This window comes from Takifugu flavidus, chromosome 14, assembly GCF_003711565.1.
Source record: "Takifugu flavidus isolate HTHZ2018 chromosome 14, ASM371156v2, whole genome shotgun sequence".
NCBI lineage: Eukaryota > Metazoa > Chordata > Actinopteri > Tetraodontiformes > Tetraodontidae > Takifugu > Takifugu flavidus.
Window position 1 is genome coordinate 10686899 of NC_079533.1, and position 23616 is coordinate 10710514.

Consider the following 23616-nt stretch of genomic DNA (forward strand, 5'->3'; position numbering starts at 1 on the left):
TGTGGCTTTGTCTAACTGCAGATATTAAAAAGTAGGTTTAGATCTATAGTTGGGCTCCTACAGTCAGACACAAGTATCATCTTCTAACATTACCCATGGCTAGAGGGGTCGATAGAAACTACCTTCAAATGTTTGATCCGTCATTGTTCAATACCAGCGATGAGGAAGCTTCGGTCGCTTATACAGCCGGCAGATCGGAACCTTCAGTCGGACTCAGCAGCATCGCCCAACCACATCAGTTAGCTAATGGGGCTTCGGGAACTTTTTCCCACACTGCATTTCCCCTACCAACCCAACCCCCCACAAAGACGCCATCGTAATCTTCACAGTTAGAAAATGTAAAAACAGGCGGTGCAGAGCTCTTTTTCCTGACTGCTGGTGTCTCTTTATTATCCTGAGATCTGCTTGTGGTAACATCTGATGTTGAACTGCATTTCAATACATATTTTATGAGAAATTGGTGCATTTGGATTGGAAATATGGAATCTTTTTCTATCCTATATAGAAATGTATTCCACAAACATGGATGGGGGGGACGAGAGTTTCCAGGCTGACTAATTTATGGCTTTGCATCCATTCCCAATGCCGCCAACTCAACTCTCCCCTGAATGACTGCCTCTGGACTGTGGGGGAAGCTGTGTGCCCCGGCAGAACAGACAAACTCCACACATTCGCACCCAGAACCTCGCTGCTGTGCTGCAACAGTGCTAACCCCTGCACCGCATCAGCATCATGACAATAGTTCCAGTAGCTGTGCGGCTTTAAACATCTGCCACTGAGGATTCACCAAACACACACATGTTATGGATCAGGTCATATAGTCCACTATAAATCTCACATTGATCCTTCAGCCGTATCGACAGCACACAAGCGCAGGACTGCAGCCACTCCCTGCTGGACCCAGACCTCCTCCTTCACACGTGCTCATCAACCCACTCCCTGTATAAATCCCTTTTGGTTGTTTTTCTGTCTTCTGTGAGCTCGGCACCATCCGCCCTCCTCACACACGCCGGTGCTCGGCCACACCTCCCGCCGGCAGCTGCCTGAACTCATGAAAAACACTCATCCTCTGGATCTCTACGAAACCAGCAGCCTGAGGTAAAGACAAATGGGCTGAACTGTGGGATTCGTCGTCAAACAGCCTCTGAGTGGTTATAAAGCTGGATCTGCACATTATGAAATGTGTGCAGCGGCGGCAGTGGTGACACTTATTGAACAGCACTTACAAGCTTGTGTGTAATGATGGGGAATCTGGCCGGCAGCCTGAGGTAGGTGAACAAGCGTGCTGGGCGTGTTACTCTCGTGTCTTTTGTTTGCTTTTCCCCATCAGATGACGGACGAGCAGGTTGGTGTGGTCTTTAAAGTGTGAAATTATAGAAGATTAAATGTGATATTGTTGTATAAATGCATTCCAGCTGCAAGAGACGTGCAGGTTTCTGATGTTCAAACTATTTCTATATGCTGGAAATTCATCCCTCCCTGTCGCCTGAAGAAATGTAACACTCTTTTCCTTCTGTTGCTTAGTTAATTCATCAGGGGATGTGTTGACTTTTGATTAAAAAGAATTATATTATTCTTAATTTCATCGGCTGGTTGTCTGAACTGCAGCTGCTGAAATCTGGCGAGGAAAAAAAAGCAATTTCTTCAAGTTCTGGCTCACGGTCAAGTGATGCCGAGTCAGGAGGACAATTGGTCCAATTATTTAAAGAGTTTTCCTCTTACATTCGGACCCACTGTTTTAGCAACGTAAGAAATAAACGGCATCAGAAGCAGAGCCTTGGCTCCATATCGGGAGCTAAAAGATCACTGTCTTGGCAATATTTGGAGGTAAGAGCACTACATAAGAACAAGCTCTGAAAAATTAAAACTGGTTTAAGCTCATTGCTGGCAGGATTTTGGCTGCTATCATGGGTGTCGACGTGTTCCCAGTCCACCCATTTTTTTTCCACAGCATCAGCAGCTCAGTTGCAGTTACACCTCACTGGTGACTGGTTCCATCCTTGTGTCTTTGCTCTAGTGCCCCCACCCTCAGACTGTGAAGGGGACGGCCTCCCTGGAGGTTACGGCTCCAGGGAATCCATCCTGCGGCCTGAGGCCAAGAGGGCCTGGAGGAAGCAGCGGCAGCACCGCAGGTACAGCTTTAACAGTCACTTTTCACATGGGGTGTTGCGTTCACTGTCGGCAGTCTTGGCAGAGAGGAGTACACTGAACGCCTCGTGTGGCCAGCAGAGATCTACTCCGTGCACGCGCCCAGATGAAGTCACAAGCTGTGGTGGTGTTTTTGTGGTCGCTGATGTTTCAGTTGCAGCTGGGATTCACCCAACGGCGAGGCCGTCAGGGGGAGAGAGGAGCCTGCATTTGGACTGAGCGGAGGTGCAGCAATGCGCTGCTCCACCCTGCTCAGCATCCTCACCGGGGTGCTCCTGTACTTGGTGCTGGGGGCCGTGGTGTTCCGAACCCTGGAGGCCCCCCAGGAACAGAACAAGCACGTGCATCTGCAGAACATGCGCCAGGGATTCCTGCTGAATTTCACCTGCGTGGACCCAGACAACCTTCAGGGCTTCATAGAGGTAAAAACAATGATTTTGTTCTGAAGACAGCCTAAAAAAACATGAAAACAATGTGGAAACTGGTGGTTTAAGCTGTCTAATGTATATAAATGCAAGGAGTAAGACATTCTTTAAGACAAAAGAGCTCAGTCACAGTGGTGGACTCCAGTATAGGTTAAAACCAACTCCTCCAGGTTAAACTGGCTGTTGTTCCATCTGCAAGCTCCACAAATACAGCAATGTTGTTTTACCAGTTATCAGGCTGATAACCAGCAGGTTCAGCTGATCGGGATGGTTTTATTTATGGATTTGCTGCTATAAAAATACGTTTAGATCTCATGATCAACATTAATAAACCAATGTAGGAGGGTTCCCTGAAAGACCAGTAACTGATAGCAAGGTTTCCAGGCAGCAAACATCGAGCAGGTGAATAAAAGTCTTCAGTCTCACAACTTGGATTACATTCCCATGACGTTTTTGGGGACTGTAAAATGGCTTTGAGGGGGCGTGAGTGAGTTTTTGTAGTTTTGGTAATTGAACTGGTCAAAGACAAGCACATTTTACATTAATGCATTAAAATGAGCATTTATTCTATTGTTCTATTTCACATATGTTTGTGTTTTTGTTATTTTAAAATGCGTTACAACATAAATATGACACATAAAGTTATCCACGTTCCTGTTTGTGTTAAATTAAGAATTGTTTCATGATTTTTTGAAAGTTGAAGACAAATTCTTGTTCATTTGCAATGGCTATTGAGAAGAATGTAATTAGTCACGTTTCACGGGAAGAAGGAACTTCCGGCGAACGCTTTGATTTGAGGTTACTTCTGCAGAGATCGTCCCCCCCATCGCGATCAATACAAACATACAACGTTAACAAATGTCTAAACGTCGAGAGGGACACAAATCAGATAACTGGATCAGGGAATTCGATTAGCTGCGCTGGCAGCGGCCCGATACACTCCAGCTGCTGGACGTCAGCAATTGCGCTGATGTTGTGTTCCACCCACCGCTGACACAGGGACAGGACGCACGCCAGGACGCACGCCAGGACGCACGTCTGGGACGCCGCAACGTCTCCAACGCGACCGGTCTACCCGCTCCACCCAGAACCAGCTCAGGAGGGGGCACTGATGGCTGTCCCTTTTAAAATAACTGATCAACTCTCGATCCCGTTTTTATTGTTACCACTCATGAATTGTTGGTTACGACTGAACTGGTCTCGACGGGCTCTTCTCAGGAAGTGGTGGAGGCCATCGGAGCAGGCGTGGATCCCAGCAGCAACTACACCTTTGTCAGCCAGTGGGATCTGGCCAGCGCCTTTTTTTTCTCAGGAACCATCATCACAACTATCGGTGAGTCCAAACCCGCGCGGGTTTTATTATTATTATATAATTATTTTTATTGTGATTCTGTGTGTCCAGGTTTTGGAAACACATCCCCTAAGACAGAAGGGGGGCAGCTGTTCTGCATCTTCTATGCGCTGGTGGGAATCCCCATGTTTGGAATCTTGCTGGCTGGAGTGGGAGACCACCTGGGCACAGGGCTGAGGAAACTGGTGGCCAAAATAGAAACGCTCTTCCTGGTCAGAGTCCACGGAGAACATTTGCTTTCAGAGCTTCTCAAAGAGCTCATATGTACATTTATCTGTGCCTCGCTTTCCTGACAGAAATGGCGAGTGAGCCCAACCATCGTGCGGGTGATCTCGGCCCTCCTGTCCATCCTGCTGGGCTGCCTACTCTTCGTCGCAGTGCCGATCCTGGTTTTCCAAAAGGTGGAGAAGTGGACGCTCCTGGAGTCTGCCTATTTTGTAGTTATCACCCTGACCACAGTGGGGTTTGGAGACTACGTCGCAGGTATCGATCATCCATCATCTGTTCACCGCTGCTTTTTTGCTCGCCAGCAAGTCGCTGGAGTCCGTCCCAGAGGGAGACACACCTTGGACCGGACACGCAGCAGCCCCTCACACGCTCACACTCTGAAACAGATTTGTCAGCAATGGGATAAACGATACTGTAGTTGTGGGTAATCACCAGCTCCATCTCCTTTCACCATCAGTGCGAACATCACAGGTTTACATGGTGACGTTTCTCCAATAACTGGAGACCTTCACTTTAATGTCACAGAAATGCTGAGTCATCAAAGCTGAGCTGGTCGCTGCTGCACTCGTGACCACACAACGATACGTACAGAAAAGGTGCATGTGACTTTTGCTATCGGGACATTTTAGGCATATTTGGGTGGTTCCGACCCCACAACAGTCTTCTCTCCCATCTGAGGACTGACTGCAGTGAAGTAGGTTGCTTTAGCACGGGTATCTTTCATTTACCTCATGAATTATTTAAGACAGTTTTTATATCATGAATGATTGATCCCCTTGTTTATTTACTTCACAGGAGAAAATAGTAAGCCGCTCTTTGTGTCTTCCCAAAAGGTTCTGGGAGGGATGGAAACGACCACTGGTATAAGCCTTTGGTCTGGTTCTGGATCTTGCTGGGTCTTGCCTACTTTGCATCGATTCTGACCATGATTGGCAACTGGCTTCGGGTTCTGTCGAAGAAAACCAGAGCCGAGGTGCTTCTTCTCTTTTGGATCATTTGACACATTTACCCTCCCCTTTCCCCTCATCTCTGGTTCTCTTCCTTCCTTCAGATGGAAGGCCTTCGAGCCCACGCCACTGACTGGACTCAGAACATCCAGAATATGTCTGTGGACCCTTTCAAACGACGTCGCCGGAGGCGCCACCACCGCCGCCCTCGCAGCCACGGTCCAAATGGTGACAAGGAGGGGAAAGAAGAACAGGGTCAGACTGAATCTGAGTCCTACTCCTCATACTCCTCCATCTCTAGCGAATCAGAGTCCGGATCAGAGACAGACTCCCAGACCACTCAGACAGACCAAGTGCCTGAGGAGAAAAGCGCCGAGGCCCCAGACCCCCGGCTGTCTCAGCCGCTGGATTACTTTGGGGAGAACCTGGCTTTTATCGATGAGTCTTCAGATGCTCAGAGCGGTAAATTACGTTTAGATCCTCCGCAGAATACGACCCAACCAAACGCACGGCCTCATCACCCAAGGAGGAGACGCCACAGACGAAACCACAAAAACGGTCGCTCCAACCACGATAAGAAGGAGATGAACGGAATCCCAACGCCAGCTCCGCATCCACCACTTCCTTAAGAAACTGCTCTGCTTCAGGAACCTGACCTGGGAGCCATTTGTGTGCGCACGTGTGCAGCTGGAAGACACATGTTGCAGGAGCCTTGGCCACCTGTGGTTTTGCATTTATGCTGTTAGCATGCCAGTGAGTTTGCCTCAGTCAAGCACGATCAAATGTTAGTGCACGTGTATGTGTGTTTGTGCGCGCACAATAATTCTGAGGGAGATGCTGCCGCCTACTGGCAAAATGATGAAACGCAGAAATACACCAACGCCACCATCGGGCGCTCCACAAAGTGTAAGACAGACCAAGAATGCTGCATTATTTTTATACATTCAATTGACGGGAGATGTGTCTGTTCTGCAGTTCTGCTTTTTTGTTATACCATTTATGCAAACATAACTCCAGCTACTGTACTGCAAACATGAAATAAAGATTTCTAAAAAGGAAAATGGCAGCATGGCTTTTGAGTATTATCACAACATGATGGCTGTGATCTTTATTGCAAAATATAAATATTGAATTTATTGCATTATGGCCAGCAGGCCGTCAACATTTGGGTGACCTGTACAGTCATTTGTTGTGGAAAAAAAAAAAGAATAACTGGAATTTATTAAACTCGTGCAGACCAAGTCAGCCATTGGATCGGCGCCATTACAGGGCTGTTGGTGGTCAAAGGCCCAGAACAAAGATGGATCAATGCAGTTTTTAAGGGAAAAGCAAGAAGACATTTTTGTGCTTCCACTAGTGAGGGGTGAGTCCATGACAACAGTCTGGCTGGTGGTCGTGGTTAATGTGTCTCCAACACTCTCCAGAACTAAACTGATTTCCTTATGAAAAAGGTCAGCACAGCCGCAGCCTCACGTCTGTCCCTTTGTTGTCCGTTCACAATCTAAAATCAAAGCTATGAGGGGATTTAATTTGGTCCAAATAGCAAGGCCGACTCACGCCTTGAGGTATTTTCGGCAAATCTGTCACCAAAGCATATCTATATCATAATTAGACTGAGAGGTCAAAGGTCAATGGGGTGTCACATTTTGTCATTTATGCAGATGAGGCCAGAGTTGTTTCCAGAGGCGATGATTTTGGTTGGTAAAGGTCACTGTAATCCCACGAGTTGCACAAAATACAACTCTATCTCTAAATATGAACACATTTACTCATCTTTGGTTTTCCTTATGAAGATTATTTATTCTACCTGAGTGTGTGCGGCTGATGCCGCAATGCCTTTTGCGGACATGCTTGGTGGAGACAAGATGGAGAGTTTCTGCAGGACTTCAGTAACTCATTAAAGAAAAGGAGAATGAAGTGCCCTTGAAATGGTCAAGGTGGCACTTTGAGTGTGTGCGTTTCACTGCTCAGTTGATCCGTGTAATAGATACGGTGCTGGAAACCCGATCTCACCGCACCTATTTGAAAATGGCTCTGAGGACAAACGTGCAGCAGCGAACGGTGGCACTTGTTTTGTGTTATTATATTTCATTTAACCAAATGCTGTCATAACACCAACAAAAATGATACAACAGCCGCCATTTTGATAAATGACCAACAGATGGCACACTGACATATTTCCTTCACCGTGACAGCCCAAGACTCGTCCTAAACGACCATTTCGCTACATCCAAGGTCTTGCGTTGTGCTGACCTTGCATTTTAATAATAATTTATTGATTCACTTTTACATTTTCATCCGTCTTTCCTAACTGCTGTATTTGGCTTAACAATAAGCAGAGGGGAGGGAATTGTTGGTATCCCTTTTAATCATGCGCCGGTTTCCTGTAGAATTAAAAGGCACCATTGTGGGATTAAAATCAGGAAGTCAGCAGGCAGAGATGATGTGCTGTGGCAGTGGGTGACCTTTTACTGGAGGACAAACGGACCGTACGTCATCAGCCCAAATGGTGCAGTTCCAGACGCTCCCGCTAGGGGGAGATACGGGGACAAAGCGGACGTGTTCGGTTTCGCTATTATGGTCTACACACTAGACTTCTGACCTGGAGGGGGAAAAAAATCCAGTCTCATTTCATACCCAGATATGCCATTCCTGCAATGCTGATTCTGCAGTATTAGCGTGGCAACAATTTTAGCTGATGTGATCAAAAAAAAAAAAAAAAAAATCTCGTCTCCAGAAAAAAAAAAACCCTCCAACGAACATCACAAGCCGGCTGATGGATGAAGTGATGTCAGATGGAATCATAAAACCAAGCATTCTACGGAGGGACGATGCCCTTTAATTTAAATCCAAGGGTAAAGGCATTCATGTGGCTAATGCTCTCATTTAATCTGATTGAGACTCGTCAGAAACGCATACTGGGGCAGGTACCGTCTCATTTTGTCCCTGGAGGGGGTCCAGTGCAGCTAGACTCATAACTGGATCTGTTGGATCTTAAATTAAAACTCCAGGAAAGTTATTTCGATCTAATGTAATCTTAGCAAAGTAGTAAAACCAATTCAAATATGGTAGATAATAGGAGAAATTGTAACAGGCTCAACATAGGCAGACTATTTAACCGTGTTTATAACTCAGCCGTGGTTTTTTATATTTGTGGCATTCTGGCTGCCACCTGTCCAGGGTGAAGACCTGTAGTTATAAGGGGACCCCAGGGTTTTCCCAGCTGTCATTCACGCCTCTAATCCTCCCCAGCACGGTGAGCTAAATGACGGACAGTTGCCATCAAACCTCCCGGCGCTTTGACGCGGACTCTGGACCGAATGTGGCCGCTTTTGCCTTCCCTGTACCGGAATGATGCTGCAGACTCTGCACCACCCCGCAGAATTGCAGTGTCTGCGGCACAGACTCGGTGACCTTGCTTCAAGGTCGCAGTGACACTGCCGTCAGTGTTTCCTCTCGTGCGCGCGCCTGTCCCGAGCCCCCGAGTCCGCGGCGCACACGTGACCTCGCAGAGGCGCATCTACGCGCTGCCGTCCGGAGTTGCGTATAAATATATATATATATATATATATTGCAACAATTAGGCTGAGGCCGACTGGTAATATTAGCATCTCTGGGGGGAATTCTTCTTTACTGCAACCGTTTCCAGACGGCTGTTGGTTTTTCTGTAATGTTACAATTGCTTCCCCTTCTGCGCCATTCCCAGAAGCCCCTGACGAAAATAACTTTGTCCACTACATTGAGAAGAACAATCGTACACCATCGATCCGCGAAGCGTGTAGGAAAATGCAGTGATGGCCGGCCCTCTGGTGTCGGGATTTTCCTCCTGATTGTTTGATTTTCATTGATTTGCTTCTCTCTCCCTTGGCTCATGTCCAAATAATGAAGTGGCTGGAGTGTCACAAGACCGACGGCATGATTATAGTTTCCATGGCATATCCATGGTACATCAACTGCTGGTTCTATCTGCAAGTCTCCGAAACCTCACAATAATAAAGAAAAAGCAGTTTGGGGAGTTTTTTTTCCTATATTTCTAAATATTTTCTGGTTTATATATATATATATATCCCATTTGTCCCACGGGGACCCAGCAAATGAGAACAGAAACTTCGCATCGTTGCTGGTTCCCGTTGGGAATTTCGTGAGTTCCCATTTTAGAAAGCCTCGGATTTTGGGGGCCGCAGCTGACACCTGAACTCAACACTTTTTAAGGAGTCGTTCTGAAACCGATGCACCTGGACTTAAATTGGGATTTACGCAGACTGGGTCATGGTTTCTGCTCACGAGTTGCAAGCCCTTTATTGTAATGCCGATGACGCTGGCGGAGGATGCGTACAGACGTAACGGAAGACGCAAATTTAGCTTTAGGGAGGAGAAAAGACACGGGATAGAAGTACGTCAGAGGCCTGCGTCGCTTCACTGAAGCTGCCAGGCAAAAGCGGAAGTCAGTTCCCTCGTCGTGCCGAAATAAAGGCACGCTCAACAATAATAGCTTTTACAGTACGATACAAACAAAACACGGCATATAAAACTCTTTTCTACGACGATACTGTTTGTTAAACCTCAGTTCCTGACTGGAAAAGGTATTCGTGCTTTTTTTCCCGAGCCTACTGTGATTTATTGTGAAACTCCCCCAAGCGGAAGTCACCGTTGTCTTGCCGCTAGCTTGACGGTGACGTCCTACTACAACCTCGTCTGTGGCAGCAGAAGAGGAGAATTAAGTGTCCAACACCAGCCTGGCGGAACCGGACAGACGGAAAGGACGGTGTGCTGCCGGTTGTTGCTCCCGCCTCATCATTAAGCCACGAAGAGATGCGCCATGAGAACCCTTCTGAAGCTCGAACGGTGTCCTTAGAACCCCTTTCTCTCCCCCCCTCGACTGCGGACTTGCCAGCTGGGAAAACTTACCTGATTTCAGATTTTAAACAGACAACCGTATGATGCGTTTACGTGCCCCGGTAAGTAGCTTCTCTTGTGTCCGCGTCGCGCACATCTGAGGGTTTACCCTGCTACTGACCACTCTTCCCACCAAGGAGATGTAGTTAGCAGCCCCGGTAGGCTGACGTGCACGCACCACTCGCACGGCTGGGTTGATATCGAGGGAAGCAGACACAAGCTGAGATGTGTATTCTTCAACTTGTCTAATAATTGGCAGTAAGCGGGTTCGGACCGGACCGCGCGGCGCGTCACGCACGCACAACAGCTGTGATACCATTCTTTTGATGCGACTTCTGCAAAGCCAGACTCTTCTACAGCTGTCACGACCGGCGTATTCCTTCCTCTTTCCACGCTAACACACTGAACCGCGCCGGACCTGCAGCTTCCCAGCCCGGGATTGAGGTCACTGATCTCAACGCGTAATCCAGCGCGGCAATTAACCTTTCACCGGTTCGAGATCAGTAAGCAAGGTCACCCTCGGTGCCGGCGGCGCGTCTCCACGGTGCGCCGCCTTATAAACCGACTTTAATGCACAGCACACTCGCTGCAGTGCACAGAAGTGTCCCGGAGCACTTATCCCGAGATCCCGAGCGAATTCCCTCTCAAGGCGGCTTGCAAAAAGACCACAGGAGCACACTTCACTGCTCACTTGCATACCCAATGAGCTGATAGGAGAGGAAAAGAATGGAACAAAACAAGTTCATGCCAGCTTTTTCTTGGTTGTTTTATGAATATTCCCCTTTTCACCATAAAGGACAAACTTGTTTTTGATATAAAATTTGTTTTGATTCATTCATTTTTACTTTCCGAGTCAACCCACACTGCGTCCCCCGTTATGTTTAACCTGTCTAATTATTGACAGAGAGTTGTCACCAAACTTTGGCTCCTGACTTTGAATGGGAGACAAGGTGTCGGCTTCACTTTGTCCGTCCTTCAAGCTTTAGTGTGACTGTGACCTTTGGAGTGTGTCACGCAGGAATAGGGGGAGGGTACACGAATGGTGAACAGGAATCCTCATGGATACCGCTGTGCAGTGTGTGTTTCAGTGAGGAATCCTCGTTGTTAATAATGGAAATCACCCAGTGACGGATGACAATGTGAGTTTTTTTTTTTTCCTCCTTGCATTGCAGGTGTCCTGAGAATCGTGCAATTCTACGGAAAGCTATAGCACCTCAGCCGCCCACGTCCAGCAGGAGTCACAAACACATAATCCTCAAACCCAGCAGCAGGTAATCTCTCAGCACCTCACTCCTTCCCCTGGATCAATAGCACGCTGTACCTCCTGGTTGTTTGGCAAGCGTTCCCTGACAGTTCATTTTTTATGCACCCTGTGATGGACTTTGGGCCTGGAATGTTAAGAAATGGGAGAACCATGTGCAGGCGCTGGATTCTGGTTTCACATCCCAGATTCTGGTGTTATTCCATGACAGTGCTGCTCCCGTGAGAGGCCACGCTGTTGCCATAACTAAAGTTGTGCTGTCAGGGACAAAAACATAAACAAAGGAATTTCTTGGAGTAAATGGGAAACAGTGGAAACACACTTTGGAATAAAGACCTACAGATTCATTCCTCCCTTTTCCATAACTGAATTTTAGCCCGTAGTGTAAAGTTGACACGTGACACGATCTTTTATTTAACGTATATAAACAATCACACAATACCATCCGAGGTCTTTGTTGAATATACGCGTATTAAAGCTATTTACCCCTTATTTTGTACCTGCGGTTAGAGAGAATCCCTGTAGCCCGGCCCATCTCCAACGCACCGAAACACATGCTAACAGTGGGCTGGCTGTCTGCTAACCAACAATTCTTCAATCCGTGTGCCTTGACATTACACCACGTCGAGACTTAACGTACCCTTGTACTCGCGGTTATCAGGTAAGATGCAGCCTAGTGACAAAAATAACCCTCGACCCCCAGGAGGAGAGCGCTCACTTACTTAGGATTAACGCTAGCATGCTAACACGCATAGCTCCGGATAGCAGTTTTACGGATGGAAGCTAATGCTAATGCTAGTCAAAACATGCTTCTAATGGAGCTCAGAAGTGTTGACAGTGGGTGTTTATCGATAAGGACGCATTGAATATCCGCGCCTGTTGACCCAAATACTATTTGTCCGCTTTAATCAATCTGCTAACGCTGTTATTAAGGCGATGATTTGTCGAAGCTAAGGATGTACTGGCCAACGGTGCACATGTACGACTGGTAATGTTAAACAGCGTGCATGGCTGTAAACGTGCCCACAGCTTTCCTGGTTAATTATCGTTGCCAGTTTATCAGCCTTTATATTGCTGCCGGATCATTCCACTGAGATTGTAAAGTCTACTACACCTCAGCTAAACTTTGGTCCGGATTCACTCTGGCCCCAGTAGTGCAGCTACAATCATGCTCCCAGGGGCCAAAGTCCAAAGAAAGTGTGTGGACGGACTGTCAGCTACTGTACAACTGTGTTGACTGTTGCTCCAAAGATGACCGAGATAAAGCTGACATAAGGAGCAAGTTTTATGTTAGTTGTCAGGTTTTAAAAGAGCGTGTGAAAATCTGTGTAAAATCTTTGTTTACGCCTTGTTTAGAATTAGTTTTCTATGGTTGGAAAGCCCATCAGGAAATGGAATGGTAAATTAATAGTGGCGGGAATCGAGCTGATAACAAGCAATGCATGTTAAGTATTCCAACACTTGAATTGGACTGGACTGGATGCAACTGGGTGAAACAGGTGCTATATAGAGCTGAAATCTCTCCATAATGAGCATTAACCCCACCAGTCTGCATGGATTCTTCTCTCTTAGAGTGATTATGAATTTAAAATGAGAACAAAGTAATTGGGGGGAGTTTTCTAACGTCTCCAGTGATGAGTTCAGGGACCGATTTAGGGACGATTGAAAGGAGAGACCTGCTGCTCTGACAGTGTAATTGACTGTGAACAAATTATCCTTGTTAACAGTACACTGACTGGGTCTCCTTTTAGGGCTGTGATTACAGGACCTGTGCACCGATGGTACACTGGATGAATTATTACCCCAACTTGAGCACAGAACTATGCTTTAGACAAATATTCTTCACCCAGATGTTTGTTGGTACTTGAATGCAGCGGCCCTCGTGGTGTAAATGCCCATCTGACACGACTGCATCACATGTCACAGAGGTCAGCTTGTGTTTAGGCTAATAATGGTTGAATGCCTCCTATGATTGACATTAAAAGCCCCCACACTTGGCATTAAAAGTTACTTCAAGGACACGTGTGTTCCCCCTCTGAAGGAATTAAATCTCGTCTTTTAATAGTTGTCTTTGACCCTTTAATACAGCTTTAGGCACCTTGTTGAATTAATCCTTGGTATTCATAAACAGTTAGATTGTTTGTTCCTGAAGTGAACGCCAGGCGGGCAGGTCGCTGCGGCGCTCTCGCCGCCAGACTTGAGCATGAATTATGTGTCTGAAGAGGCGAGCATGGCCGCTGCTCATGAGCAAGGCGACCTTCATCCAGTCACCTTGGCTATTTTAATGTCTATAAATGTCACAGACAAAGGCCCGACGCCGTGCTGATGATTCCTTGACTGCGTATTTTCATCTAAGCGAGCCTCTGGATGGAAGAATCCTGTCCCTGAATTGGTGTTTTGCTGGATTTAAAAGATTAAAAAAGGAAATAATGGAACGACGCGGCACTAAGTGCTACTTAGCGGAGGAAACGAGACGAGAGGAAACAATTAGACGGCGGTAGCGCCGCTTCACGCCGCCGGTGCTGCGGCTGCACAAACAAATCCAGATCGTTCGATGGATGTTTGCTGGAATCTTTGAGTCACTGGTTTTGGAGTCAAAGGTCACTACAGCCGCGTACAACACAGATTTCAAATAGTTTGGAGGGGATTTCAGCCAGAATCTGTGATTCAGAGGTTATTACTAAAGCCACACCCAATACTAATTTAAAAAAAAAAGAAATCAGTCCAGACCATTTCAGGGAACAACTTGACCACAAAGCCCGCCGCAGCCGTGTTTTTCTGAATCACGGCTTCATTTTCGCAGTAATGCAACAGCGCATGGAGCCAAGAACGCCGCGTCCCGCCTCACTGAACAGCTTTTGCGTCTTTGATATTCACCACAGGTTTGCAGCGTTTGTCCACATCAGCGTACCTGCATCACTTAGAGGCTTGTCGGAGGCAGAAAGCTGCCGCTGCCCGTGATGGGGCCAGACTGGCATCATAACCTTTTCCTGATTCTTTTGAATAGATAATTATGAAAATCTTTGCCCTTTTTCCAGCTGAAGGTGGTTCTATTGACTCTGACATTTCTTTGTTGTCTCCCCCCCCCCCCCAGCTATCATGTCTTCCAGGGAGCGCCGGTCAGACGTCTACATAAAGGCAGAGCCCAGCAGTCCCGAAGGAGGCGGGGGAGGTCGAACCAGCCCCGGCGGGGCCTCTTCAGATTCCTCTCAGAGCGGGGGACCCCGAGGAGACGGCGTTAAACGCTACTCGCCGCCACTCTACACGCCAGCCCTGCGCTGCCACTTCAAAGACGAAGGCGGCGACGGGGCGGAAGAAAGCTCCGCTGGAAATGGAGCGGGCCGCTGCAAGTACGCGCTGAGCACGCTGCCCAAGCGGCTGTGTCTGGTGTGCGGGGACGTGGCGTCGGGCTACCACTACGGCGTAGCTTCGTGCGAGGCCTGCAAAGCGTTCTTTAAGAGAACCATCCAAGGTGAGTTCTGATCACATCCTCGGGAAACCTTCAAAAGCATCAAATGCGGGGGAGCCTTTAGAGCCTTGACGCGGTCTCTTCCTCCCCTCAGGTAACATTGAATACAGCTGTCCAGCGTCGAATGAGTGTGAGATCACCAAGAGGCGCAGAAAGGCTTGCCAGGCATGCCGCTTCACCAAATGCCTCAAAGTTGGCATGCTGAAAGAGGGTGAGCACCCAGAACCTTCCTGTTGGTGTTTCAGACAAAGCTTCTGTTTGTTTCCTAATTTCTTCCTCTTTTAAAGGGGTCCGTCTGGACAGAGTCAGGGGTGGACGGCAGAAGTACAAAAGACGCCCCGAAGTGGAGAATGCTACGTATCAGAGCGCTCCCCTACAGCTGACAAAGGAGGCTGAAAAAGGTGGGATTGACATTCTCGTCTCTTCATTTTGATATAGATTTTTTTTTTTTTTTTTAAATCTCTCCAGCAGGGTGGTGGCTAACGAGAATTAATTTGTGCAAATGAGATGGAAAGCTTTCCCGTAAGCAAGCTTATTTTTATGAAAGGTCACTCCATCAGAGAGGCAACTGTTTTTAACTGTGTGATACACTGAAGGTAGAATCAACGTGCACTTTTGGTGGTCTGGAACATCAGAGGACGGTTGAACCGCGTCCACATCCTGAAATGTCCCTGATACACTCTGATCTTAGAACATTCGCTCTCGTCAAGTGTGATCATATTCACTGTTGGAGGCTCAGTCGGGTGTCACAGTGAAAACACGCCAGCTTCTGCTCGATTTGTGTGGCGTTTGGGACTAATTGAAATTCTAATTTCCTGTGAAGAGGCACAAATACACATTGCAACAGTTGCACAACTCTGCATCTTCTCAGCAGTTCCGCCATTTAAACACCACATCCGTGCTAATGTGGAAACCTTTAGATCAGCAGGCCGCTCTCTGGATATCAGGTGGCTGTGCAGGTTTTAGAGAAACCTTCGGCCGGAGGTTGAATTTGTATTAATAACCTGTTATTTTCTGTCTTTTCCGCTTCAGGTTCCTCCAACATCATCGTGTCCCACCTCCTGGTGGCAGAGCCGGAGAAGTTGTTCGCCATGCCTGATCCGCTGCAGCCTGACACGGCCCAGCGCACGCTCACCACCCTTTGTGACCTGGCAGATCGCGAGCTGGTGGTCATCATCGGCTGGGCCAAACACATTCCTGGTAAGAGAATATGCTTTGATTAAATTGCTCTGCACTGTAAATAGTTGGTCTTTTGAGAAGAGCTGAAGATCTTAAGTGTTTAACAAGCTGAAGTTGGGTCACCAGCTGCCCACAGCACGCAGCCTATTATTTGGCTACTGCAGAGACACGGGACCTATTGCCAGTTTGGCAGAACTCCACTGCATGTAAAATTCTCCGTGTGTGTGTGTGTGTGTGTGTGTGCACGTCCCCGCAGGCTTCCTGTCGCTGTCTCTCGCCGACCAGATGTCAGTTCTGCAGTCAGTGTGGCTGGAGGTGCTGGTGCTGGGCGTGGCGTACCGCTCAATCGGCTGCGAGGACGAGGTGGTGTTCGCCGAGGACTTCGTCCTGGACGAGGAAATGTCACGTGTCGCCGGACTGACGGAGCTGAACACGGCGATCAGTCAACTCGCTCGCCGGTTCCGTGCGCTGAACGTGGACCGGGAGGAGTTTGTTATGCTAAAAGCCATCTCGCTCACCAACTCAGGTATCATTTATGCTCACAGATTTGTTTCTGTCTGTCTCACGTTTTGGTAAAACCGGCTTTAAAGGTAACATTAAACTCCCGAACTCGCAATAAGAATCAACGTCCAAAGTCCTCCGATGCTTTATTCTCATGCATGTATAGGTTTTATACATACCGGCTGCTTTACCGTTCACAGCCGTCATGCTGACGCCTCAGAAATCTTCACTGGAGCTTACTGTCAACAGCAGATAATCTGGCACCTCCCGCTTTTAATTACAGACTCCATGTTTGTTTTGTAATCAGAGGCAGTCAAATTTGTGTTTGTGACAACTGAGCGAGTATTTACCGGGCCCCTCCCCCACCCTGTACCTGACCTTGTGCCTCCTGCTGTTCCGTCAGACTCTGTTTACATCGAGGACATGGAGGCCGTGCAGAAGCTGCGGGACCTCCTCCACCAGGCCCTGCTGGAGTTGGAATGTCAGCGGCGCCCCGACGACCCCCAGCGGGCAGGACGCCTCCTCTTAACGTTACCTCTGCTCAGACAGACTGCAGGCCGCGCCCTGACCACCTTCTACAGCATCAAGACCCGCGGCGGCGTACCCATGCACAAACTCTTCCTGGAGATGCTGGAAGCCATGATGGACTCTCCCTAGAAACGAGGAAGAACGCAACAGAGACCTCATTTAGAGGGCGTGCGGGGGAAAATGATTTTTATAGAAGAATACATAACGAGGACAGTGACTCTTTACTCCTCGGGTACACGAAGCGATGGGAACGAAAACTTTGCAGTGGTGAGAACTGGTTATTCAGATGCAACCGTTTAAACTGCAGAGGATGCTGGGAAACGCTGTCGGGAGAGGAACATCAAGGCGTTAACCTGAAGTTGCATAACCACTGAAAGAGATTCTCGGTACCCCACAACAGACTTTGAAATGAAATAAACATAAACAATGGAACATGTAACTCCTGAAAGCCATAGTAACTGACCTGGTGAAAGGCTTGATGGTCCATTATAGGGTCAGCCTGATGTAATTACTATAGATCTGCCTGTTATTATGGGCTACTTCATAGGGTTAATTCATTGCAATATGTGAAAAAGCAATATGACTCAATTATGGTTCGTTGTGTTTATAATGGATATGGAGGTAAGCTTAGTCGTATGGGAGCATTTCTCTTCTACTCGTATACACAAATTTAGATTTTTATGATTTTAGCTGCTGCAAAAAAATCCTTTGGAGTTGGGAACCATCGGTGGTCATTTTAAAAGGTGAAGTTGATTAAAAAAAGGTATCAAAACTGGCTTCTGCAGGAGCAACCGTGTTGCTCTGCAGTCTAGCCCAGTACTGGGAGCAGGAAAGAACACACAAAACCAGTGTGGGGAAAAAAACAACTAGAAAAAAATGCCTCCTGATCTGCTTTTTTTAAAAAAAAAAAAAAAAAGGTCTTTTAGCGCTAACCACTGTTTTTGAACTGAGCAGCTGCGCTGTCTACAAGTACCGGTCCGGTTTCTTCAGTGAGCTGGCTAATCCTCAACACTAACCTGAAGCGATGTGTGATCAGTTTGCCTTTTTTTTTTTTTTTGTTTTGTTTTGTTTGTTTATTTGCAGCGAGGAATGCTGCTTAAAAGAACTGCGATGGAGAACTTTAACTCCGATGGAGAACTTTAACTTGAAATCACCGAGCTTCAAGCGCCGGGAGACGCAGCACATACGGCGTCTGCGTGTGTGAGAGTACCGCCCATTGTTCAGGGTCATACAGGCACAACTGCCCACGGATCAGAACCTTCACATGCAATGCAAGGTTAGAGCGTCTGATGCCAAAACCACCCGTGTAAATATGTTAGCGGCCGGAGTGCCATTTACCTGTTAGCCATGTACAGTTCCATTTAATTAAATAGAAACTTGCAATTTACAGTGGAAGATGATAAAGCCAGCAAATGTGATTTAAGAAAAATCCCCCTTCGGAAACGTGTTTGTGCAGTTTTCAGTGTTCTGATGTTTGTAATGACTTGAAGCTTTTTTCTAACTTTATTTCCGGGATGTAAGGATATTTACATTGTGACGCGGTTCAGTCTCCCAAGTTTTCCTTACAGGATTTGATGAATACTGTTTGTTTTTTTTTAGTCGTCAGCGGTGTGTTTGAAGCTGATGTGGTCGAACAGCAGCCGCAGAGGGCTACCTCAGGAGGCAGGTGGCCATTTAAAATTGACCTTTTCACGATGGTGGGGTTAATTGCATGACAGCATTCACACCGACGGAAGCATTTTCCCCACTTTTTTGGGTTTCTTCTCAGAGTATACAGCTAAATAATCATGGTTTATGAAACCAGGTACAGTCGAATTTCACAGGCGTAACGGTGCTGAAGATCTGTGGTGGCTGTCATACTCGCAGGACTCTGTCAAGTTTTTTTTGTCAGTGTTTTGTAACCTTCTCTTTCATTAAATCAAGTTTCTGAAAGCAAAACCGCCATTAACCCCGAGTTGTGTGCTGGGATTTAGATTTTTCATTAGCACCCATTTGTATTTTCGATACGTTTGGTTGGGCTGACTGTGAGGTTTAAGTGTCACTGTTAAAAATTAAACAGCTATTTGTAGTTGTATAAAATATGTGCGCTTTAATAGACACGAGCAATACAATAAATTCCCAAACCTCACACATTTCCTTGTATAGCCACAGTGTACATGTAACATTGCCAGTTATAATAAAGAATAGCAACTAAACATATTATTTAGAAGTTCAGATCAATGTTTGTATTTTGAAAGACTATTTAAATGATTAAATTCTATTTTTTACTCAATTTAATGTTTGTTGACACTGCTTTGTTTTTTTGTGTGATTATTGGCAGTGATTTTCTGTGTGTAGGCTGTTTTTTTTGTTGTTTGATTAAAAGTTTTGATGTCCTTGTCTGAACATGTCCACATAAAAATCACTGTGAAAAAAGTGAGATCTTCCACTGTCTGTGTCCAGAAGGTGTGGAATAATGTAGGTGCTTTGTGCTGAGTAATAAATGGACACACCACCACCAAAAGTCATGTTCTCATCTCTTCCGCTGTCACTGGTGTGTGTGTGTGTGTCTCTAAATGGTGATGTGCCGAAGACGACTGTTGAAGGCTGAAAACTCAGGCTGAGGTCTAAAAGGCTCCTGCAAATCATATCGAACAGTCTTCTGCACCTCTGCTAGCTCCTGTACTGATCTAAGATATGCAACTCTGTCAAAAACAGCCTCAAAGTTAGATCAAGTTACTCTGGTAACTGTGAAGTCAAGCACAAACATGCACGAGTCTTGTTTCTTATTTAAGACTAAAGCCAGGGTCAAACACATCCCCTCTTCAGGTTATCTGGACGGCCGTTCGTGTCATTTATCAGTTAGAGGTAAGAAGTTGGAGTTCAAAGGTTCTGTTCTGTCATGTTCACCCCTTTTAGCATCTAAGGCTCGACAACCTCTTCACAACTGGTACAAATATTGAAGCAAAGAGAGATTTGAATTTGGAGGTCAGAGGTCACAGCAACCTCCTGCCCTTCAAGAGAGCCTGAAGGGTTTTTGTGTGTATTTGCATAAACTCACAGCGATGTGTGTTTAAGCTGTTTGGATAGATGAGCTTTGATAGGCAGGGTGGCAGACAAATGATGCACGCAAGAGAAAATACAGTAGTAAATAATACAGACAACCACATTTTCCTAATGGGTAACTCTGGTTTTTAGGATTGAGCTTTTCCTCTCATGCTTCTTTATATTTAGCTTTATTTATTTGAAAATACAACAGAAATGGGCATTTCCTGGAGTTAGCACAACAGGAGTCAGATCAACACTTTAGTGGCATTTGTCATTTTTGAGAAATCTACCCCGTCAATCCATCATCAAACATACGATACTCTTTTGGGTTTGCAGCTTGACCGATGCGATTCCTGAATCTGAGGTTTTGATTCCCCCTTAAACATTGCAAAAACAAACAAACAAAAAATGATAAGCAGATATACGGTATATGCAAAGCTATCGCAGCTCCATTCGCTGCCTTCACCAAAGTAGGACAAAACACAGGAACTTTATTAAACATGGCCTCATGCCAGCAGATGTCACAGTCAATAAAGATTAAGTCAGATGCGGACTCCAGACTGCGTCCTGGCGCTTAAGTGCTCCAGACGCAGAGCTGTTGGTAAAAATCCTGTAAAGGCTCAGCGTGGATAGCGAAGTTCCGAGGACCGTAAACGCGTCACAGCAGCACCGCTAGCTGCTAGGGCTGTGCTACCCACCGTTAGCTATTTAAACAGCCAGCCGAGCTCCATGCTCTCCACTACGGCCACTCTCATCAGGAGCACTCGTCTCATCCGGGGCGTAAGGTTGCTACACACGTCTCCTTTGGTCAAAATGCCCATTCAGGTAAAATTTATGTGCGTTTGAGTCGTTAGTTGTGTTGAGATTTGTGAGCAAAGGCGTTGAGGTCGTTTTAAGGGGAATTAACTTAAGTGTTGCTTCCGGCTTCTCTCTTGCTTTAACGGACTGTGGTTAGTGGTTTTTTTCCACTGTCATGTCGCCATGACAGCCAAGTAGATGTCCAGATTTGTACCCGTTAACCACCAAGGTGCTCTCGGAATGTGACCCACGCTTCTGCGACACTTGCTCGGCTTGTTGTGGGTGCAGAATAATGATAACTCTGATATAAACTCTAATATAATCTGTCCTCTGGAACCTGTGTATGAGTTCCATCGACACACGGCGAGAAATGTGACTGTTTTATAACTACACATTTTATTCATTTTTTGGTGACCTGGACAAGACTACGAAGCCTAGCTTATTTAAACCACTTTCAGTATCAATTCCCCATTTGGAGAGTACCACTGTTCCCTGACATATATCGTAAAGAGCTGAATGAGAGAATGGGGATACCAAAGTTAATTTTCGCATCAAAAGTTGTACTTTGGGCGTTTAACTCATGTCGCAGATCTTAAATTGGCACATTCGCCATTTTAATGGCAGGCACAACTGAACTATTATGTAATGATTTGTCGCCCCCCCCTGCGGTCGGGACGTGAACTGCACCCACACGGCACCTAATGACACATCGTTGTAAATAATGTGACACTCAGAAGAGAGATGGGTTTTGTAGAAATAACCAAAATTAAGGAAATGGGTAATATTGCATGCAAGAGTGTTTCGCAAAAGAATTACCGTAAGAAGTTGTTTTAATTTTTCCCAGAATGTTTCACAATCCTTCACACCCAACAGCACATAATGATCAGGAAGGTCCATAAGGTCCCATTCAGAATACAGAGGGGTATTCAAGGATTACCATTAGTCAGAACTGAAGAGGCCTCTTGGCTGGGAGATTAAACAGCTTCAAAAAATGATGACCTGTGTGGCTTATTGTTGACTTCACTAAATTGAGTAAACGATTAGCAGGAGTGACCAGGGTTTTCTTTTCAGTTTTATTGTTTTCTCCATCCCCCCTCAGGTTGGTGACTCTCTCCCAGCAGTGGAGGTCCAGGAAGGAGAGCCTAAAAATAAGGTTTCTATGGATCAGCTCTTCAAGGGGAAGAAGGGAGTCCTGTTTGCTGTCCCTGGAGCTTTCACACCTGGTTGTTCTAAGGTTCGGTATCTACCATTAGCTTGTGCACTTATTGTTTTGCCATGGTTGACAGGGTTGTTTTTGCTCTGCTTTTCAGACTCACCTGCCAGGGTTTGTGCAGCAAGCTGAGGACTTGAAGGCTAAAGGTGTGCAGGAACTGGCTTGCATTTCAGTCAACGATGCCTTCGTCATGGCCGCCTGGGGGAAAGAACACGGGGCAGATGGGAAGGTAAGGGTGGCTTTATATTTCGCAATAGCACGGCATTTTTGTGAGACCGAGTCAGATTGTGAGAAGCGTTTAAAACAGATCTTTTCTGATGATTAGCAGTATGCTAATATTAATTATACTTTTCAAGTATAAAGAATAATAATGAGGGTCCTTTTGTGCCGTAGGTTCGTATGCTGGCTGATCCCACCGGAGCTTTTACCAAGGTAAAGCCTCTTTCAACATCTTTCCTGAAGTGTGTTGTGTTGTGTCCTGTTCACTCATCAATCTTTGTCTTCCTGCTTTTTAGGCAGTCGACCTGTTGCTTGACAGCGAAGAGCTCGTACAGGTACTTGGAAACAAGCGATCCAAGAGGTATATAATGGATGATAACTGTTGGCCGCTGAACTGGTTGTCTGCAGGGTCATGGCAGTTAATTGTTGCACACTTGATGTTGTGTTTCAGATACGCCATGTTGGTGGAAGATGGAGTTGTGAAGAAGATTAACGTGGAGCCTGACGGGACTGGGCTGACCTGCAGCCTGGCCCCCAACATTCTGTCTGATCTGTAGGAAGAAACGAACAGAATTACACCAAAGTGGGTTGCTGTAATAGTTGCACTAACAAAAGTTCCCCCATTTGATCTAACTCAGAGCGAAGATTAAATGGGTTTTAAAAAAAATGTGAGGTTATTAATGCGCACAATGAGAAATTATGACCCAAAGGAAAATGCTTTATCCTGTTCATTACAGACTGTTACATCTGACATTTATCCTGTTACATACTGTTACGTGTGACATGAATGTGTCCTGACTATAGCAACTAGTGTTTCCCTGTTTTGTTTGTAGTGTATTTTTCCACACAGCAGATCATTGAGAATAAACTGGAAAACAAAGCTGCTGTCATGTCACTTTAATATTTTCCATATCTCTATTGCACAACACCCTAACACTGTCAGGTTTGCTATTTGCCCGAAGGCAAACGGAAATTAATGATGGTAAAAAGGACTTTAGAGTTAAAATGCAGCCTTTATGTGAAAGTGGGTTTTAAACTTCAAGGAATCTGGCTTCACCAGCCATATCTCCTCTTAATCCCCAATTTAATGCTAATGTAATTTGTATGAACTTTAAAAAAAAAAAAAAATCATTTTAGGGGTTTGGAACACTTGGATCACTCAGATATACTATGGGATGACTTTCCATTCCAGGAAATTTGTCTTCCATAACAAGGCAGGAACATCCTCAGTCCCTCCCACCCCCTCCATAACACAGTGGACAAACTGGGAAGCAGCTTCAGCAGCAGACTCCTGCAGCCTCGCTGCTCTAAGGAACGATACAGGAAGTCATTCCTGCCGTCCGCCATCAGACTCTATAATTCATCCAAACCCTGTCAATAACAATAATTGTGTAATGTTTATGTTGTAATTTTATTTCTATTTTAT

At 46.1% G+C, this 23616-nt stretch overlaps 3 protein-coding genes and 1 long non-coding RNA gene across 6 annotated transcripts; 3 read left to right on the forward strand and 1 right to left on the reverse strand.

Annotated features, from left to right (window-relative positions):
• Nucleotides 1-974: 974 nt before the first annotated feature.
• Nucleotides 975-6160, forward strand: LOC130537981 (potassium channel subfamily K member 4). Of its 2 annotated transcripts, none has more exons than XM_057055181.1 (8): nt 975-1098; nt 2018-2132; nt 2303-2570; nt 3792-3906; nt 3976-4136; nt 4221-4407; nt 4986-5125; nt 5204-6160. In XM_057055181.1, exons 3-8 carry the CDS (start codon nt 2382-2384, stop codon nt 5726-5728), a joined length of 1317 nt encoding a protein of 438 aa, XP_056911161.1. In that variant the 5' UTR covers nt 975-1098; nt 2018-2132; nt 2303-2381; the 3' UTR covers nt 5729-6160. The 2 variants fall into 2 exon arrangements, with proteins under 2 accessions (XP_056911161.1, XP_056911160.1); XM_057055180.1 differs by having other exon boundaries at nt 982-1268.
• Nucleotides 6161-9756: 3596 nt separating this feature from the next.
• Nucleotides 9757-19436, forward strand: esrra (estrogen-related receptor alpha). Of its 2 annotated transcripts, XM_057054470.1 has the most exons (8): nt 9757-10057; nt 11168-11266; nt 14351-14728; nt 14820-14936; nt 15013-15126; nt 15758-15925; nt 16161-16430; nt 16809-19436. In XM_057054470.1, the coding sequence occupies exons 3-8, from the start codon at nt 14356-14358 to the stop codon at nt 17060-17062; spliced, it is 1296 nt and encodes a 431-aa protein (XP_056910450.1). In that variant the 5' UTR covers nt 9757-10057; nt 11168-11266; nt 14351-14355; the 3' UTR covers nt 17063-19436. The 2 variants fall into 2 exon arrangements, with proteins under 2 accessions (XP_056910450.1, XP_056910451.1); XM_057054471.1 differs by lacking the exons at nt 9757-10057; nt 11168-11266 and adding an exon at nt 11782-11917.
• LOC130537598 (uncharacterized) lies at nt 10743-11886 on the reverse strand. Its single transcript, XR_008953657.1, has 2 exons — nt 11757-11886; nt 10743-11513 (listed from the first exon to the last, which is right to left on the reverse strand). It is a non-coding gene; the product is annotated as an uncharacterized LOC130537598 (long non-coding RNA).
• A 1122-nt stretch (nt 19437-20558) lies between the features above and the next one.
• prdx5 (peroxiredoxin 5) lies at nt 20559-23070 on the forward strand. The gene is made up of 6 exons (XM_057054503.1): nt 20559-20785; nt 21858-21992; nt 22069-22200; nt 22365-22403; nt 22487-22551; nt 22642-23070. The coding sequence occupies exons 1-6, from the start codon at nt 20690-20692 to the stop codon at nt 22745-22747; spliced, it is 573 nt and encodes a 190-aa protein (XP_056910483.1). The 5' UTR covers nt 20559-20689; the 3' UTR covers nt 22748-23070.
• Nucleotides 23071-23616: the final 546 nt, after the last annotated feature.